The sequence below is a fragment of the Homalodisca vitripennis genome, chromosome 1 (assembly GCF_021130785.1).
Source record: "Homalodisca vitripennis isolate AUS2020 chromosome 1, UT_GWSS_2.1, whole genome shotgun sequence".
Classification (NCBI taxonomy): domain Eukaryota; kingdom Metazoa; phylum Arthropoda; class Insecta; order Hemiptera; family Cicadellidae; genus Homalodisca; species Homalodisca vitripennis.
The window spans coordinates 5,898,662-5,920,250 of NC_060207.1; the positions used below are offsets into that span (position 1 = coordinate 5,898,662).

General features: G+C 34.7%; 1 protein-coding gene across 3 annotated transcripts in view; it reads left to right on the plus strand.

Annotated features, from left to right (window-relative positions):
* Positions 1-21,589, plus strand: part of LOC124356761 (LIM/homeobox protein Lhx9-like) — a 120,954-nt gene that overhangs the window by 5,415 nt on the left and 93,950 nt on the right. For all 3 annotated transcript variants that reach the window (XM_046807953.1, XM_046807961.1, XM_046807970.1), the window contains exon 2: positions 19,887-20,009. In XM_046807953.1, coding sequence (XP_046663909.1) covers positions 19,962-20,009 — 48 coding nt within the window. In that variant the 5' untranslated portion in view covers positions 19,887-19,961. The remainder of the gene's footprint in view (positions 1-19,886; positions 20,010-21,589) is intronic.

Sequence of the window (21,589 nt, forward strand, 5' to 3'; positions counted from 1 at the left end):
TAAATTAACGAACTCACTTCCTGAAAATGTGATTTGATCACGCTATAATATGATATTTAGTGATGCCGTAAAACGTTTTTACACTCCTTCTTCCTGTTGGAATACGGTATCAAGCAATGTAACACCAGACAGAAAATATAAATTAACGAACTCACTTCCTGAAAATGTGATTTGATCACGCTATAATATGATATTAGGGATGCCGTAAAAACATTTTTTAACTCCTTTTCCCTGTTGGAATACGGTATCAAGCAATGTAACACCAGACAGAAAATATAAATTAACGAACTCACTTCCTGAAAATGTGATTTGGTCACGCTATAATATGATATTAGTGATTGCCGTAAAAACATTTTTTAACTCCTTTTCCCTGTTGGAATACGGTATCAAGCAATGTGCCACACTAGACAGAAAATATAAATTAACGAACTCACTTCCTGAAAATGTGATTTGATCACGCTATAATATGATATTAGTAATGCCGTAAAAACATTTTTTAACTCCTTTTTCCCTGTTGGAATACGGTATCAAGCAATGTGCCACACTAGACAGAAAATATAAATTAACGAACTCACTTCCTGAAAATATGATTTGATCACGCTATAATATGACATTAGTGATGCCGTAAAAACATTTTTTTAACTCCTTTTCCCTGTTGGAATACGGTATCAAGCAATGTGCCACACTAGACAGAAAATATAAATTAACGAACTCACTTCCTGAAAATGTGATTTTGATCACGCTATAATATGACATTAGTGATGCCGTAAAAACATTTTTAACTCCTTTTCCCTGTTGGAATACGGTATCAAGCAATGTGCCACACTAGACAGAAAATATAAATTAACGAACTCACTTCCTCAAAAGTTGTACACAAATTTTCTCTCTCTTATTTCTCGGTTGAACTCGATTACAATCAATGTGTAACACTTGTTACTCATTATCTATATATAATTTTCTTATGGTTTAATATAATAAAAATAAAAATAGATATCTGTAATATGTTTATTACAAAGAGTCGGCTATAAACAAGATGTTATAACGGCAATCCCTGGAATCTGTGTTAAGTAGTTTTTAAACTAACAGACTCATTCTATATTTATGGTTCATTTTATTGTGGAGATAAAACTTTTAAATACAATTAACAAATAATTGTTTGGCTATACATTTCTATCGGAATGTGTTGGTGATTAATGTATTGTTGCAAACTTCTATACGAAATTAACAATTCATTTTTTACCATACATTTCTATCGGAATGGGTTTGTGATTAATGGGTTGTTGCAAACATCTAAACGAAATTAATAATTAATTTTTTGACCATACATTTCTATCGGAATGTGTTGGTGATTAATGTGTTGTTGCAAACTTCTAAACGAAAATTAACAATTAATTTTTTGACCATACATTTCTATCGGAATGTGTTGGTGTATAATGTGTTGTTGCAAACTTCTAAACGAAATTAGCAATTAATTTTTTTAACATACATTTCTATCGGAATGTGTTGGTGTATAATGTGTTGTTGCAAACTTCTAAACGAAATTAACAATTAATTTTTTGACCATACATTTCTATCGGAATGTGTTGGTGATTAATGTGTTGTTGCAAACTTCTAAACGAAATTAACAATTAATTTTTTGACCATACATTTCTATCGGAATGTGTTGGTGTATAATGTGTTGTTGCAAACTTCTAAACGAAATTAACAATTAATTTTTTGACCATACATTTCTATCGGAATGTGTTGGTGATTAATGTGTTGTTGCAAACTTCTAAACAAAATTAACAATTAATTTTTTGACCATACATTTCTATCGGAATGTGTTGGTGATTAATGTGTTGTTGCAAACTTCTAAACGAAATTAACAATTAATTTTTTGACCATACATTTCTATCGGAATGTGTTGGTGTATAATGTGTTGTTGCAAACTTCTAAACGAAATTAACAATTAATTTTTTGACCATACATTTCTATCGGAATGTGTTGGTGATTAATGTGTTGTTGCAAACTTCTAAACGAAATTAACAATTAATTTTTTGACCATACATTTCTATCGGAATGTGTTGGTGTATAATGGGTTGTTGCAAACATCTAAACGAAATTAATAATTAATTTTTTGACCATACATTTCTATCGGAATGTGTTGGTGATTAATGTGTTGTTGCAAACTTCTAAACGAAATTAACAATTAATTTTTTGACCATAGCCTACATTTCTATCGGAATGTGTTGGTGTATAATGTGTTGTTGCAAACTTCTAAACGAAATTAACAATTAATGTTTTGACTATACATTTCTATCGGAATGTGTTGGTGATTAATGTGTTGTTGCAAACTTCTAAACGAAATTAACAATTAATATTTTGACCATACATTTCTATCGTAATGTGTTGGTGTATAATGTGTTGTTGCAAACTTCTAAACGAAATTAACAATTAATGTTTTGACCATACATTTCTATCGGAATGTGTTGGTGATTAATGTGTTGTTGCAAACTTCTAAACTAAATTAACAATTAATTTTTTGACCATATATTTCTATCGGAATGAGTTTGTGATTAATGGGTTGTTGCAAACATCTAAACGAAATTAATAATTAATTTTTTGACCATACATTTCTATCGAAATGTGTTGGTGATTAATGTGTTGTTGCAAACTTCTAAACGAAATTAACAATTCATTGTTAAGCTATACACTTCTATCGGAATGTGTTAGCGATAAATATCTTGTTGCAAACATCTAAACGAAATTAATAATTCGTAGTTTGGCCATACATTTCTATCGGAATTGCTGGTGATTAATAAGTTGTTGTAAACTTCTAAATACAGTTTACAATTAACAGTTTCGCTATACATTTGTAAGGCTGTAAGGATATAACAATTGGCGGATATTTGTAACACACCTACAGCTGAATTGAAATATGCTAGTTAATGTATCTGTTGTGGATTGTCATAAGTATATCGGCTGAGGGAAAAATGAGTGTATATTGCAATATTGCACTGTGTGAGTATCATTGCATTTTAATAAATTCAAGTGGGCAGGGACGTATATTGATTTATTTCAAATTTTTATATTGCTCGTATAATCCACTTCTAATATAAAATAGATACTTGAAAGCAAATTTCTGCAGGGTTTCATGACGGTTTAAATACATGTTTACATTAAAAATCAGATGCTTATTGAGAACAAATTAGTTACTAACATTGGCCAAAAACTACTATGTGTTCTTTGCTAATAATTATTTACGATTCGCTTCTTAAAAATCATAATATATTTGTTTAGGTTCGGTTTTGTTATAAAAGTTCGTTGTTTCATTAAAAAAATTTTACTTTATAGTGAATTAAAAAAGCACTTCTCATTCTGACATAGATTCCTGATATACAAATTTTCTGTTAAAAGTAATAGTTGTTCAACGAGACAAAACGCATTAAATATATTGTTACTAGATTGTATTTGTTCTATTTATAAGGAAGCGATGGTGTAGTTTAATGGGTCAAAACGCGATAACCAATGAAACCAAGCTGTATGGTTAATACACTGAAGTAGATAAATAACCCACATTTTGTATTCGTTATTTACATATTATTGCTCCGTAGATGCATCGTTTGGTATGACATGAGTTCAAGATCTCATATTGTGAAGAGTTATATCCGATAATAGGACCTCAATTGTAATCATAACCTTGTATTTCCACAACAGTAGATGCACAGTAGATATATCTCTATACTGAAAAGTAGCCGGTAGTGTAAGTATTGAAAATAAACGCCTATCATACTGTGATCGACTTCTTACTCCTATGCCCTTGTTTACGCTCACAAACAGGTCATACGTAACTGAGTGCAACAGAACATTAGAGTGTTCTATAGAACAAGATATAGTGATAGTGATAGTGATAGTGAGTTCCTGTTGTCTTGTCCTGCGGGCAAAGCTGGATTGAGCAAAGCACGTATTTTCCCATGTTTGTCCACTAAAGCACTCCCAGCGCAGATTACCTTCTTAAAGCACACTTATAGATCCTTCTTACAAGCGATTTGTACACGTTAACAACTGTTTGGAAAACACAACACTTCTTGCTGCAATTGATAACTTTTCTAAAAGTAGAATAAGTTACGGTTACTAATTGCTTATGAAGATCACATAGTAAATCAACGCAAAGAAAAATTACGCTATTCACGCATTAGACAAACAATTTACTGGAGTCACGGCTTACTAAACATAAACTGGCAATATTGTGAAATGCGTGGGGAACTATTACATATAACAGTAGATGTCTGAATGGAATTATTTTCCCATACCTACGCAAACTTGTTATTGTCCCCGCATCGTGATGGAACCACACATATACAACCAAATTCTGCGATTTATGAATACGTATATAAATTTCGTCTAGTAGTTCAGAAACTTTGATGGATTTGCTGTTTAAATACTAATATAATATATTCTCAGATAGTCTCAAATTCTCTACAAAAAATGTTTGTTGATTTTATGTATTTATTACCAATTTATAGTTATTAACAAAGATCAAACACACATAAAAAATTGTTTCGTGCCCCAATTTTTTGCATTTAACCCTGAATCCCTCACAAACTACTACAGGTACAGTTCTGAAACCTATTTTATTAGCTTTCCTTCAGGTAAAAATACCTACTGTAATATGTACATCCACGATATTACTTAATTAACCTTTCCAAAAGTTCAGTATGGCTTTATTTTACTCTTTACCCAAAAAAATTCAGGCGAAATCTTTCGCTAACTGTAACTCGCTAACGAAGCGTTTTTGGACCTATGTTTATATAACATTTTTTCATTATTTTTACTAGTACAATGTGCTGTAGAAGTGGGGGGAGAACTTCATGAATCACCCTGTATATAGTCCTCAACTTCAGTGGAAGGTTTCGTTTCTATTTGTATCTAATTCTTACACTCTTCCAGGAAGGACACTTGTTTTAAGAATAGGTGGTTCAGTTTAAATTTACAAATTTATATTGACACCTGAGAACTCAAATTATTCCTTGGGTTCTTCTCTATCAGTACCTAGTATAAACAAGATTACTAGTACTAAAGTAATTTAACTTTCCAGAAACGTTAAACTTGAAAATGACCGTACATTTATCAGATTCGTTGAAGAACCCGTCTAGAATAAATTAAAGTTAACTTTGAATTAGATGTATTCTTCAACTTCAATCACATGAAAGGTTTGCTTTGCTTTGTTCGATTCATATCACCCAATAAAGGTCATGCTCTGGCGGTAGGAGGAGGGAAGGGTCTGGACGTAGAGATAACAAAGTGATTAAGTTAGGAATCCACTAATTAATTTACTAGAAGTTTAAAAACAACGTTTATTGAATGAATGAACGCGAAAACATGTGCATGTCTAAATATTGTGTTATTTTAAACTAATGTATTTATATATTTTTGTGGAATTTATCTTAATGTTATACTTGATGTGTGTCTATTGATATTTAATACTAAGTAAAAATTATCTTTTTTATTACATTTTAAATTCCACGAGTGTCATTAATATTTGAAAGGCCTTATTCCAAAAAAGTCTTTAGGTAATTATTTCGTGCAGTATTAAAAGTAAGCTTAGGTAAACATATTAAATCCAGTGAAAAATATATAGAAATATGTTGACTTTTATAGAATAGTGAGAACACATTTCTTAATGTTTGACTAGAGTAGTTATTTCAAAACATTTACACATCCTTACGCATTAATAGGTGTGTTTAATATAAATTATCAATTGTTATATAAAAGCGGATTTGTTGTTAATGTTAATACAAAAAGGTGTGAGATCTTTGTAACTGTATGTTAACAGATTATTACTTTAATTTACTTTCTCTTTTAATATATTAAACTGTCATCAACCATTAAATACAAGCTTTAATACAGTTTAACAAGTAAAAATATATTTATGAACAATTAACTCTTATTTTAAATTAAGTATCTCAGGATTGTAATACATTTAATATTGACCTGTGCAATGTTATATGCTACGTAATATTAAAAAATATATAGACTACCAACAAATATACCGTGACTGCATAAATGCATATTGCAGTTAAATGTCATGTATTTGTTGTATATAAGTATTTAACAGCATACCTTATACTGCAATGAAAGAAAGACCATTTTAAGCCCTTAATTGTATAATACTTCATTTAACAAAATTTGTATATAGCATTAATATGCCTGTAACTGTGGGCTTTACCCATTGAAAAGAATTTGTATTATTTTTATTTATCGTTACAGTTCGGAACAGTGTTTCGTAATATTTTGTGAATAGCCAAGTTTTATTACACTTACTATTAATAAGCACTCGGACATCAAAGTAACAATTGATTCCCACAAACTTCCCTATCACAGTTTGAGATCTCATCACAAAGAAACTCGTTCCAATAACAAGTAATGTTATATCAGTGTCATTGAGAGAGCTGAAAACAGATTTACTCAAAAGAAAGCAAATTTTGTTCAGCTGTAATTTATTTGTATATTCTCTTGTAATAGGTTTACAAGTTAGTGAATTCATCCTAGTAAATTCAAACAGCACCATTTATGCGAAATGAATTTAAAATGCTGCCTGTACACACAACACAAAAATCTCGGGAAAAACTAGAAACACTTTCTAGAGACTAAGATTTAACCACACTTCAACTACTGGTTTATTCATTTACTTAACATCTCGTTCTGTTGGCCTGTAGGCGTTGAATGCAGTTAAAATGCAAGTTCTTCTAGACAGTCTCTTGCGTTTAGAAAATTTGATAAGAAAGGTGAGGAGGGCGCATCAGAAGATACCCTTGGCTCATGTGGTTCATGTTGCAGCGAAGACCGAGAACCTGATTTCCCGCAAATAAATTTGCTAATAAATTTATTGGCAAGGGCTTAGACTATCACTCGAGAGGCTGGAAACTTAATTTCTGTCTGTCTGTCTGTCCGCCCGATATCTCGAAAATGAAATGATCTATGGAGCTGAAATTTTGTATAAATCTACATTTCTATTTAAGAAACACTGAGTTCAATGATGGTACATGAAATGGTAATGGTATTTGTCTGAGCGTTAGCGAAGGTTTTTACATAGCTGTTATGGGTAACCGCGACGGCAACAATAAAATCACCGAATACATAAATTTGTAAACAAACATATGAGATTTTAACATGTAATGTTTTTTTTATTCATAGACCGAAAAGAAAATATAATAGAGTGGAAAATCAATGTTCATAGTCGGGGCCAAGATTTGATTCCAGCGCACTCTTGCGTTGTAGTTCCCTCCCCAGCGCACATTTACTTTGTTTGTTAGTGCTGCCCCATACAGCAAGATATCCCGAGAGACAGTAGATTTAAATTTTACTTAAAACTTCATTTCGACATAGACAAGAATGTAATATGACGGTGTATGTCTAACCATGGCATTTGCCTGAATTTTTGTGTCCACTTTTCCGGTATGATTGTATGTCCGCCTGTCTGAACGGGGCATCTGGAGTAATAAAGTTTTGTATCCAACTTTAGCGAGGCCTGTTAAGCGAAATGTGGAATATTTACATACTGATTATAAAATGATAAGGAAATGTCAACGTTTCCAACCCAAAGTGCAAATCGAGGAAGTAATGCCTATAGAGAGATGAGGAGGTGTAGGCGGTGTGGCAGCCACCTACTCAGCCCGCCATCAGCACCGTGTCTCTGAGGTGTTATAAATCTCAGGCCTGCTCGTCCGGACACGCTTCGGTTTTCAATTTCAGACCTGATCGTAATCAGTGACAAAATAATTAAAGTGTTATGATGTTCATAATCGAAACACGAACTGGATGATTAACTACGGCTTCTCTCTTGGACGTGGAACTCCATCGGTGCCCGCATTCGAATTGCTAATAAACAACTTGTCATAACAACAGTTAGGCCATAAAACTTCTCCAAGTTGGTTCCCATAGAACCTTAACACACAATCTGTCATGGCGCGTTACCTCTGTATTGATACAAAACGCGCTTTTGATATATTTCCTCTTTTAGTTGATATATCGGATATTCACTCGTATTGTGAAAATGCTTTACCTACTGAGACTGATTAATTTCCCGCTTGTCTTTTTACATATGGTACAAATGTTCTGATATTAACAATAACGTATATAAAGTCATTTTGTAACCATGCGTTTTTAATGTAAACTTTTCAACAAGTATAGATTTTGTGCGAGACAATTTTCTCGGAAAAGCCTTAAATAACAATTATCAGTTGAATTAATGATGAGATGTTTTACTTGGGTTGGGAATTATTCATGTCCATTGTGTGGTCTTATGGAAATCCAATTTATTTACCTTTTCACACAATTAAATTTTTTTTTCCGAAAATTATCACAATCCAATTATGGTATAGTATTTTTTGTGGCAAACTAACTAAATTTCATAATTTCCCCTTCTCTATACTTCTATAAATCATTTATTAATAGTAAAATAAAGTAATAAATCCTGGTTACATACGTCGTAGGCCTATTATCTGGTAACAATTATAAAAGTACTTGTATTGTTACTCTTCTCCCAGCAGGTTCAATGCATTCAATGCCCAAGCTGTTACTACTTTTAGAACAAATACAAAAAAACTTTATTTTACTTAAACTTAAGTTGTTTAATTGATTGACACTGATTATGGTTTCTGGTAAATGGATAAGTGCAGTATCACTGAGTCAAATTCTTAAACATTCAGTAATGTTTGAGTAGATTTTAAGCATTTCCCATTGAATGTTTATTGTACAACTGTAGTACTAGAACCAGAATGAAACCTTGTGAATGTAAGCTATTGTACGACACTCGTACATTAAACACGACTTCTCGTACAGATTGAAATGTAAAACTACACAATCCAGTAAAAGACAAGATTGCTACATGCGTCACGGATCGTGTAGTAAGCATCGTATACTCTGCACCGACCGCGCACACGAACAGGCTTGCAACAATAGCGAATTAAAGCGGGAGCGGCGCATGGAATTGCATCTGGATGCAGATTGCATTGTCGACATATATTATGGTCATAATTGTCCGCGATTACTACCGCTTTAATAGCGCATTTCCTCAACTTTCTTTGCACCCACAATGCTCATCGGCTCGGGCCGACTAAATTTCATAGCCGTGTAACCATTTTGGTTCTGTTTCGTTTTTCTACTTCCGCCTTGCGGTTGCGTGTACCGGGAGTAAAGCTATAGCGGGCACCCTCATGGTTGTAGAGCGTCAGCCACTTGCAGTCGTGGTATTAGGGTGGTGTTTGGTGTATCACAGTCCTCTTAAGTTAATTTGCTATCGTTCAGGGGTAGAAGGAATCATTAACACTACGTTTCGAGCTCTACATTCTTATCTCTTCTTTAGGTGGATAACTTACTTAAAACACTTCTACAATTTAGGTAAACAATCTACAAGAGCGTTGTGTTGGGCATGTGTCAGGAATCGCAACAAAGTGTGGCAACTCCGTGCCCTTAATAGAAAAAAAGACATTAGTTATTGAAACCGAACTAAACAATAGAGGTAACAATATGTCAGCACCGAACGACCAACCACCGAAAACTTGCCACAGTCACGAACTTCAAAATCGTCAACAGAAAATTTAAAAAAGTATTCTTGACAGGTTTATTGGATTTACAGGTTTATGGAAACAAAATTAAAATTCAGTCCATTCAGTAGTGCTTACAGAAATAAGTTTAGATAATTAGGGATTCCGTCTTTCGATCGACATATTAACGTATTAGAACTGATAGTCAGGTTTTCGGAAATGGGTGTAATTTATGTAAGTACGGGCGAGAGAAGGGCAGCAGGAGTGATATTATTTCTAGGGGATCGAGTAGCACATATGGCGTTACGTGGACCCTAAGCAAACACAGCTCGCGCCCTGGACTTCTCAATTATTAATGACGGGACTTTGTCATTGCCGTTGTGTCTTACAGGAATGTACCCGTGCGATATTAGTGAATAAGTTCTGTTCGTGATCATAAGGCTATTATGACTGAGAAAGCTTTATACGTGTACAGGATCACGACTTGTCGAATATTTCATAATTACGACAGCGGCCGTGATAACATAATTTATATAAAACTTGTTATATTCGAAGTCTTGGTACGTGTCACCTACACAGATTTACGAAGTAGATTTAGTGTAATTTCCAACACCCATTACTTATAATTTGTAGTCTTCTGCTGTTACAATTTACATTATTGTTCATACATTCGTATCAAACTACGTTTAATTCGTAGACCTTAAAAGGAATAGTATTATTTGTTGTAGTTTTTACTCTAATAAATTAAGGAGTTCCACATTAGTGTGTCAAGAGTGTAACAATAGAAATACTTATTTATTTAAAGCTTCTTATCTACGGTGGCTGATTTGAAGGGATTTTTTGTGTATTTGGGTTTGTGACACTTGAAGAAGAAGGTAGATTTCAATCTTCGAAACACAATATTGTACGTTTTTGTAACGTATAACAATGGCTAACATACGATATCCTATTTAATTTATGAACAAACACTTATTAACTAATTTTGAAATTTCATAATTATTGGAGTGTTTATTCATAAATTAAGTATTTGATTCCAATAAGAAGAAGCTGGTAAAATGTATCCGAAATCCTACTATCCCTTCAATAGAAATACTTGTATTTAAAAGGGGTGTAACTAAATGTTGGCAAGGGTAACAATACATTGGTAACGCTTGTTACCATTATAGTAGATGATTAAGAAATGACACTCTCTTTTTTTTTGTTTTAAGATGGTATGTTTTAAGCATCTCGTAAACGATTACAACTTTTTCGGATGTGCTAAAATCTTTTTCATTCATAGTTACTGTATCTCTGCAGGTTTATCGTACGAAACTGTTGTGCTGTGGAATATCCACATTTTAATTTTTCCACGTAATAAACTTACTTTCACTGCTTCCCTACGTTACGGGAGTCAATGAATGCCCAAAAATGATTCAGGTGCAGACGGACTATTGCTGCGGGAACGTAGGGAAGTCGTGACAGACCCTCTCGTGTGGTGGCGTGCGGGCGAACACGAGGGCGAAATAAACCAACAATTCGGCGGTCCACATCAGATACCAGGGCGACAAGGTTTTCGCGGTCGCGGCATGCTACGACGTCATGTCGGATCACGTCACCCCGACGCATTACCTAATAAATTGTGAGGAAACATTGCTTTATTTTTGAATAATTTATAGACCGGCATGTACGGTTTTATGACCTCTACTCAAAGTACACGCAACCGCCGAGTTTCACTGTAGAATAATTTAAAGTTAATATTAATTTTGTTCTCACTCTGAATTTCCTTGCATCGTAACTTAACTACGATACTGCAATATTCTCAGATTTTCTCTAGCGGCCCTCGTACGTGTGTATCTTTTTATGACTTTCGATTCGCAAAAAATTCAATTCGATTTATGGAGAACGTCCCGTCACAATGGAAAGAACAGAAACGTTAGACGTCGTAAATAGTTTCTGTTGGCGAAAAATAAGCAAAAATCAAAAGTAATGAGTTAAAAGATTCAATTTGTTTATAATTATACAAATGTAGACTACATTTATTTTGATAGAAGATTGAATGCAGTTTTTCGTGTCATAGCACTGTACTGTGATTCAACATCCCCATACGTACAGCCAGTCTATTAACGGTGTAAACAGGAGATTTCAACAAGATGTTTATGTCTACGACTTGCTGTAATACTGTCGTAAAGCACGTCTACTCAAACCTTGCGATATGATACGTACAGCCAGTCTATTAACTGTGTAAACAGGAGATTTCAACAAGATGTTTATGTACGACTTGCTGTAATACTGTCGTAAAGCACGTCTACTCAAACCTTGCGATATGATACGTACAGCCAGTCTATTAACTGTGTAAACAGGAGATTTCAACAAGATGTTTATGTACGACTTGCTGTAATACTGTCGTAAAGCACGTCTACTCAAACCTTGCGATATGATACGTACAGCCAGTCTATTAACTGTGTAAACAGGAGATTTCAACAAGATGTTTATGTACGACTTGCTGTAATACTGTCGTAAAGCACGTCTACTCAAACCTTGCGATATGATACGTACAGCCAGTCTATTAACTGTGTAAACAGGAGATTTCAACAAGATGTTTATGTACGACTTGCTGTAATACTGTCGTAAAGCACGTCTAATCAAACCTTGCAATATGATACGTACAGCCAGTCTATTAACTGTGTAAACAGGAGATTTCAACAAGATGTTTATGTACGACTTGCTGTAATACTGTCGTAAAGCACGTCTACTCAAACCTTGCGATATGATACGTACAGCCAGTCTATTAACTGTGTAAACAGGAGATTTCAACAAGATGTTTATGTACGACTTGCTGTAATACTGTCGTAAAGCACGTCTACTCAAACCTTGCGATATGATACGTACAGCCAGTCTATTAACTGTGTAAACAGGAGATTTCAACAAGATGTTTATGTACGACTTGCTGTAATACTGTCGTAAAGCACGTCTACTCAAACCTTGCGATATGATACGTACAGCCAGTCTATTAACTGTGTAAACAGGAGATTCCAACAAGATGTTTATGTACGACTTGCTGTAATACTGTCGTAAAGCACGTCTAATCAAACCTTGCAATATGATACGTACAGCCAGTCTATTAACTGTGTAAACAGGAGATTTCAACAAGATGTTTATGTACGACTTGCTGTAATACTGTCGTAAAGCACGTCTACTCAAACCTTGCGATATGATACGTACAGCCAGTCTATTAACTGTGTAAACAGGAGATTTCAACAAGATGTTTATGTCTACGACTTGCTGTAATACTGTCGTAAAGCACGTCTACTCAAACCTTGCGATATGATACGAAAGACGCGATGTGATACGATATTTAGTACGTTTAAATAACTAGGGGCTGAATTAATAAAATTTCCTGTTGAAAAATAATATCCGAACACTCTCATAACAAAAAGGCAATCATAACATTTTGCGATCAGGAAAATATCATTTTCTACAATTTCAGCAAGGATATAAATTTACGGTCTATAAATACTGTACATTTTATACTTAAGATTAAAAGTATTATATTTTTATACATGAATTTATCTGATTATACGATAAATTTATGTTACAAAAATGCTAATAAAATGTTGCACCATCGTTTATATCGGAAGAAATTTATTTAGAGTGTAATAGGCTATTATGGTGTAATTTTGAACTGAAATATGTAAATTTATTCGTTACAATCTAGGAATTGTTGATGTAAGGGTGTTGTGTTGTATTCTGGTAAAATATGGAGCAACGAAGTGAGGAACTGCGTTAAACGCGACTCAGTACTTAAAAGGTGAATTATTCTGCCTGCCGCAAAATAGCAAAACGGGATATTTCTAATAAATATTCATCCAAGGCGAGAATAAAATTGTAAATATGGAATAACAAAGAGCATAATTGCGTGTCAGAACCAGGTTCACTCTAAACCACAGCAGCCGGGGTTTTATGCACGGGTATAAATCAACGTTAAGCAGGCTATAACCTGGAAAGTGAAAACAATTCGGTTTATGTTCGTATTACCTTCTGGTAATGAGGAAAGCCGAGAGCAATCCAATCTCCTGGACAGGAGAAAGCAAAACTGCCGTAACACAACACATAAATAATGGAGGCTGACCAAATGTATTTAGTTGTGTTTTTTTCTGGGATTCCATCTGATTACTCGTCTCCTGTGAATTAGGTAACACAAAAACAGCACACCACAAACCACTGGGTTTTGGGACTAGAACAATAATTAACAGTGCATGTGCAGAGCACTTTAATTTATATTATATTATTGCCGTCCGGACGTGACGCCCAGAAATAAATAATCATGAGACTTTCCTAAGGATACCGCTCAAATGCGGTAATGAACATTCCTTGTACTGTTACTTAATTATTCAGAGATTTCAGATAATTTTTCTAAAACAAAAATACGAGTGTTAGCATTTTAAACATGCTTTCAGGGCTGGAATTTGCTTTTAGCGCTTATTTTCAGAACGTATTTAAAATAATAATACTAAACCTATTAAAATTCCATAACTTCTATAATCACTGCAGTACAGTACTAATGTAGATCAACAAACATTAAAACTAATATTTAACGATATAAAGGAAGTGTTATTGTTAAAAATTGGCTATAATCAATTTGAACTGCCTTTAGTTTTTGTTTACTTTCACGTAATCAGGAAGGCGATAAGATAAAAAATTCCGAACTGGAGTATAAAAGCGGTTTCCTTTTGTATTTGAATATTTACTTTTCATATCAGTTATAAAGGTATCCAAAGCATTAACTTTTCCTGTTATTGGTCCCTAAAATGGTTTTTAGTTAATAATTCCTTCAAATATGTCCTTCCGGTATATCTGATAAGTGCATGATTTATATTTGGTCATGTCCACAGCTAAAAATATATCGCCTTTTGGAAAACCCTACCTATGATTCTTTAAATGTATAACAAGCAAAGTCAACACGATATTATTTCATAATATTAACATGAGAAAAGGTATATAAAATCAGGAGTACCTTGATTACGAAAATTTAACGATTCTAGAAAAAGTAATAACTAAGGGATCGTAAATTTAAACATGATGGTTTAGTTTTTATGTTTCCTGGAAAATTTTTTAAAACATGATCAACTTATTATTTGAATAATATAAAAAATAATACAATTTTTACAAGCACTTTAATTTTATACAAGTTTAAAGGTGAGGTATCATCAAATCCGTAATTTTTACATTCCAGGATTAAAACGCGTTATCTATTAATTTTATTCCGTTTGCTATCTATTGATAGAAGTAATATGATCCAATAACTAAAAATACCACCGTTTTCTTGATTGCTTGAATTTGTAAGGTCGTCTCATCGAATTATCTCACAACTAATCCTTTTTATAGTTTTTACAGTTGCTAACGTTTGTCATTTCTAAAGAAAACGTGTTTTACGATTTTAGTCTATAGTTTTTTATAAACTTACAAAGTTTAAGATAAATGTCTGGGTATGGGAAGCAAGTTTCGTTATAAATTTTATAATATTAAACGTTACCTAAGGGAAACTCCTTTACGCAAACACCGCTTGTATGACTCTATCACTCTTGTTTAAACGCCCATTAAATCCTACCTGTTAACATAGTAAGGTAAACTGCATGAAAATTAATAAATTTCATCCAATAAATGTATAATTTTTCAATTTATTCTAGAATAAAACATTGCATAGTATAAACCCTGGTGTCGGTGCAATATCCGAGCCTATGTCATGGACCATAAGGTGTTCAATGTCCTTCGACTGTTGGCTAAACAGCTGATTATAACCTACATTACATTGTGTGTTCCGTAGGCTATTCAAGCACAAAAAGCGAAGTATATTAGGGTGCGAAATCAGATTTGTAGTATATACTCCAAGAAACATAATTTGTGGTGTTTGATAATATGGACATAGTTTTAGTTACAACGCAGAACCTGAAAAAGAATGGACATGGAACAATCTAAAATTTCGTGGTACTCTAATAATTATAGATACATCTCTAATTATAAAATAACGAATTGTATCTTTTTTATATGCGTGGAAACGCCAGTTCAAGTTGGAAACCATTATTTGTAACTTAGATAATTATTTGGTTCTAGAACACGCACTTGACTTTTAATCTGTAACAGTATTAGATACTCATTCATCCCATCTTGTTAAAAGATTTGTTTGTATTCATATTTTTAAATTACATCATGTCTTCGTCTAAATTAGTTTCAGGTACTGGAAGTGGAGTATGATTAAATACCGGTTTTGTAAGGATGTTACTCAATCACAGATGATATAAAAACCATTTTAAAAGCATAAATAAAATCTTAGTGACTCAGCCAATTTAACGTGGAATGTCCTAGCTACCATCGGAAAATTTACGATTATTTAATGGCTATCTAATCTATTTAATTAGCCTCATTTCTCGTGTTTCTTATCGTCGAATGTTCAGGTACTTTCAATCCACATGTAAAACGATGTTTACTAGGAAAAGATAAGGCTATAAAGTAAAAGTTGGCTATAAAAACTTATCAATCAGGGTTATATTTGGTGGTAGTTTTTCCATCGGGAACAATTATTTAGAAACAGAATTATGTTCAAAAGGCGATGCCTTTATATTGCTGAATCTAAAATTAGAGAGACCTTCAGAGGTGGAATTCCATTCGTCCGTAAGCACCTAGGGTCTATTGTCCGTTGGTGTGCAAGGCGTCCTCAGGCACCTAGGTATAATTAGTAATAAATATACATGAGCGAACGAATGGAATTAAACAAACGAGACGTTGCCAGTGACATCTTTATTTTATTGTGTTATGAATATGGAGGAGTGGCAGTTAACTACCCGATATCGTGGGCGGAGCACTTGTGACGTGGTTATTATGGGCCGTAATTAAACCCGGCCTGGTCCACGTAATACGGGAGCGTCCCCAGATTCACTGCGAGATTTACGAGGACGTGTTGATTGTTAGGCTTTCTGTCCCCGATTGAAATCAACACTTATTGAAGAGACATATCGCTTCCTGCGCCGCGGCAGAACATCGCAGTCTCCGAGGGGGCGGAGCACTTGTGACGTGGTTATTACGGGCCGTAATTAAACCCGGCCTGGTCCACGTAATACGGGAGCGTCCCCAGATTCGCTCCGAGATTTACGAGGACGTGTTGATTGTTAGGCTTTCTGTCCCCGATTGAAATTCACACGTACCGAAGAGACACATCGCTTCAAGCGCCGCGGCAGAACATCGCAGTGGGCCTATCTGAGGGCGACGCGGTCTTTTAATTTATTCGCCATTGTTTGAGGGATTACGCACATTTCAAGTACTCACGCTTGACGCCGACATCTTGTTTCCCCGAATTGGAGCGTATCTATGACAGATCTCGGAGTATAACTCTTCTTCAGGTGAATATCGCCGGCAATTACACTCGGTACAGTTTAACGCTGATGTGCCGGTTCCTGCGACGAAAGAAATATGATCCGAGTCGGCGGGATCTTTCCGTCCGACGGCACACCCATGAATATTTCAAACGCTCGAAAAGCGCCCACTAAAGACTTTATTTCTTAACACGAGCGCTCTTTATCTTTATCATTTCGCCGGTACTTCATACAACATTAAGTTGACTATAAAGTGACTTCTCGAGTAGAATTTAAGTGTTCTTTTGTCTTTTCGCAATGCGATCTTGACAAGGAATTATGTGTTGATTTCATTACGATTTTAAACTAGACCCGAGGCCGAATGTCTTCCTCGGACCAAATTTAGCCGAGTATTAAAGCGAGTTTAGTGCTTCCCGCGTGTACGAAACGTTATCTCAAGGTGTTACATGCTGTTAGCGTTTAATGAATCATCATTACGTTAAAAGCCCCGAATTCGTTAATTATTTTCAAACTGTGAGCGATGAAAAATATAGTTATGGCAAGAACTGTAATAAAATTGTCGTAAAAGTGGCATATTTTGTAAATAGCCTCAAAATTAATCTCTTTCCGTTACACGTGGTTGCCCAGAGGATACGGGACATGAACAAATATCCAGACGGCTCAGGAACTTCTGCAACTCCGAGATATTATTACATTCTTTGCAAATTATTCCGAAGTTACACAATTATAAGCTTGACTTTGTTACTGTACAAACATAATATTTGACTTTCAACAATAATAAATAATAATAAATATAACAATCGTATATTTAAACATATTATGTGTTTCATGTAAAAATGTTATATGATGTTTTAATTGTTGTAAAATGTCTGTCTGCAATTTCCGGAACCACACGATTTTTATTATATAGGCTACACACATTTTCGTGAAGCCAACTTTAGCAACATAATTACTGTTTTTACAGTTTTAATCATTATAATGATGTGTAGGCAAGTTCCTCTTTCCGTCACTTTTTAAAACATTTTGTACAAGATTATAACCGTGTAAATACATTCTTTGTGACATGAGGTTGACAACAGGTCCTCAGAATCAGGAAAATGGTTCCCTGGGATGTGTCAGTACCCATTTACAGTTTGGGTTTTATAGAAATATTAGGATGTAGTAAGCTTCCATAATTTTCAGGTACCTATTCGTCATTTCAGTAAGGATGAAATAAACTATAGTTATTAGAAAATGCTTAATGTTTTTTGTAATAACGAAAATGTTATTAATATTTACTAGGTTAAAAGCACATGAGTGGTTTCTAAAAATGGGACATGGTTATAATTAGTTAAAAATGGCGCTTGTTAACTTGTCCTGTGTTTATTATTATTTTTAGAAGATGTAATTTTAAAAACATTGCATGTAAAGAGTCTTGTTTTGAATGAAATCTGTAATAAAAGATAATTCTAATGACTATCTGTTTGCACTGCTGTGGCTAATCAAATAACCCGAAGACTCAGTCAGAGATAAGATAAACTGATAAACGATACTTTGATCTGATAAGAGCTCGGTGTTTTCTTGCTAGTTCAGTGAGGCAAAGTCCTAGGCAGTGACCACTTTGAATTCCATTCATTTACACATTGGAAGGGTAAAGTATGAAATTTCAACGTAAGAGTCCCTACAGACAATTTAAAATTTGATGGTGTCTATCAACAATACCGGTACTTCCTTCCATTAATGCACACTATGCCCATAGTAATTTAAATAGGGAATACATTTTCTGTCATAATTTGAATATTGGTCAAAAAAGGCAACTCTAAAGCCATTGACGAGACATGTGGTGTAGATGAGTAAGATTTATTTGTATATATATCCACAGATGCTCATCAGCGGTGTCGATATATTTTGATTGACTCTCACCAAGTACAACGTGACTGTCACGTAGTGGGACGCGGTCGCGATGGTGCGGGTGTGGCGGGCGAGGCGCGAACGACACCCGTCTATAGCACCCGCTAAATATACCCGTTATACAGTTAGTGGCAGCCGCGAATAGCATCACAACTAATTAGTCGCCTAATTAAAGGAAAGTGACCCCAGCGATAGAGCGCGCGCGCATTTCAACCGTACAGCCACGACAAACTTTGGATTTGTCAATGCCGCTACCGCTTTTGTCTGTTTTTTATAATACCCGCTCAGTGCCGTACCGACCCCTCACTCCAATTAACACCACTTGTGACAGGTTCATAAATTGTTGCCAGCCGACAAATGTCGCCGGCTGTTTTATGCCGCGGCATGTTTACAAACGTTTCGCTCCAAGTTGAATCTGTAATAATTCCCGCCCAGACACAAAACGGTATTTCTCCAGTTTCTGTTCCGCTCTGACATGTTTTATTAAATAAGCTGTATCCAACTCATAATTTGTATTATCGTGCTTTGCCGTTAACGTTAAACTGTAGTTATGTGATATGCCGGTGACACATAACTAAATTTTCCTGCATCGAGGAGCATTCTCGGATACACCACAATCAGGACAAGACCACTTTGAGGTGGTGCAGCACTACTTCGAAAATTAATTTTTAAACGCTTCTTTCAACTCGTATTTCCGAAAGTTATCTGCCTAATTGATATCGTTTTGTAACTGTTACCAAGTCACGTCCACGGGCGTTTTCTGTTCAACAAACGGATTTTTTGTATTAAGCATTAGCAAAGATTAAATAAAAATGTATAAATTGTCTGTATTTGAGGTGTTATATAAAACTGAACTGTATGTTATTGTAATGAAATTTGACAAATAGATTAAATTGGTAATATTGTAAACTACAAAAAAATAGGATGAGTAAAAAAATTAAAAATATAATTTTATTGAAAAATCTGTTACAATTAAAAAAAAGGATTTTTCGAAGAAGTGAGCTTTTTTTACAAGTCTATTTAATAGAACAATGACTTTACACGCTGAGCACAATTTTCAAGGTGAAGTTTTGCAGAACTATTTTGTTTTGATAAACAACTACAAATGTGTGTATTGTTACAGAAGTCTGTTGGTGTCATGCGAAGAGAAGAGACTGAAGGGCAGTAGCGGTTTTACAGTGAAGGGACCCCCACACTCATGGGAGTGTATGAGGTGCAACCCCAGAACACACCCGGGATGCATTGGGTAAGTTGTCAATTCCCCCAATCCACCCTTGTTATTTTTTATTACGTGATCCCAACTCGAAATTGAGGCATTACCATTGCCTTCATCATCGCACACTCAAGCCAGTCCCTAAAATCCTCTAAAATGTGTTTAAGTTTTATTCCTCATTGTAAATGAAATTTTTGTTTTTGCGTCCTCTCTAAAAGGTTGAACCTTTGAACCATATTAATTATATAAAACCTTAATTTCAAACAAAAAGCCTAAGTGGCACAATCCCATAAAGAGGTGTCTAGTTTTAAAAAATATATTTTTTAGTATTTTTTAAATATTACCTGTTTGATGCTTAGTTGAACAGTTTTCAAATTCTCTTTAATAACAAAGAAATATAATTTTATGTGTAATCTTCTTAAGCATAGCTATTGAAAATTATAAGAGTTGTGCATAGACAATCATGTGGCTTAACAGAGGTCATTAAAAAAAGTAATTCGATCCGAGCGAAGCTTGGGATTTCCTATAACAAGAGATGGTGCTGCTGGGATTCGGGATTGCTGAGGCTGGACAAGTCCGTGACAAGTCGCTCTTATCTAGTAGTAGGCCTACCGCTTAGCCTTAGGCAACAAAGACGTTTTCAAGTTCCGCCACGGCTTCCGTTACTGTACCAAACACTCATTAGTAAGTTGAAAGTAATTTGATAAGTAATTCGTCTGATAAAAGCCAAACCACAGCTAGTTACATGTTATCAGAGCGTCTTATCAGTTAGCGTTATCGTTCCCAAAAACGATTTTCCTCTTACAGCTACTTATTAAAAGCTGCGGGCGTCCGGTGTCGATAAGGGCGTCGCGTGCCTATTGGTTAAGTTAATTATTTTCTCTGCGGTTCGGTAGTGGTAACCTCCGACAAGCTGAACTTCTGTTTATGGAGACAGACCCATAACCACGAAAATAAGTGTGTGTTGGCCAGTACGTTACGAATAAACTACCTACTGTATTTGTCTTGTAAGTGTGAAGTCCTTTCGCGTCTAGAGTGAACATTTGCATATGTAAAACTGCACTTTGACGACTTATAAACAGGAAGATGTCAGTGTTTGTCAATGCAGATTTTCACGCGCTAACATCTGAGCTGCCTTATTTTCATTTAATCATCCATATTTTTTATTTTAACATCCTTTGGAATTGGAGATATGAAAGTAGACAAGTCTTTGTGTCTACTACAGTCATTTGTGGCCGTGATTACATCGAGACACAAACACTCATCAAAGTTAAGATCTGAGTCAACCCTCAACTTGTATAGTGTCTTCTCACCAAAAATTAATTTTATAATCAGCAAATGAAGCAGTGTAGTGGGTACAACAGTACAAGATAACCAGATAAAGCAACGTCGACCGTGGCTGCTGCTTGGATGGGTGACCGCTGATCTGTCCTTGCAAGCATCCCGCCTGCCCGGCCATTGGTTGTGGTTCTGAAGTCACCTTTAAGCAGTTGGTCCCCAGGTTAAGTGTCACAGAGGGCTTCTTAGCCCTAACTTCGCCTGGTAAAATAAGACATCTTTACTTTTTTCTTCTGTGGTTAAATAGACCTTAGATAGGTTGCGTTACACGTTTT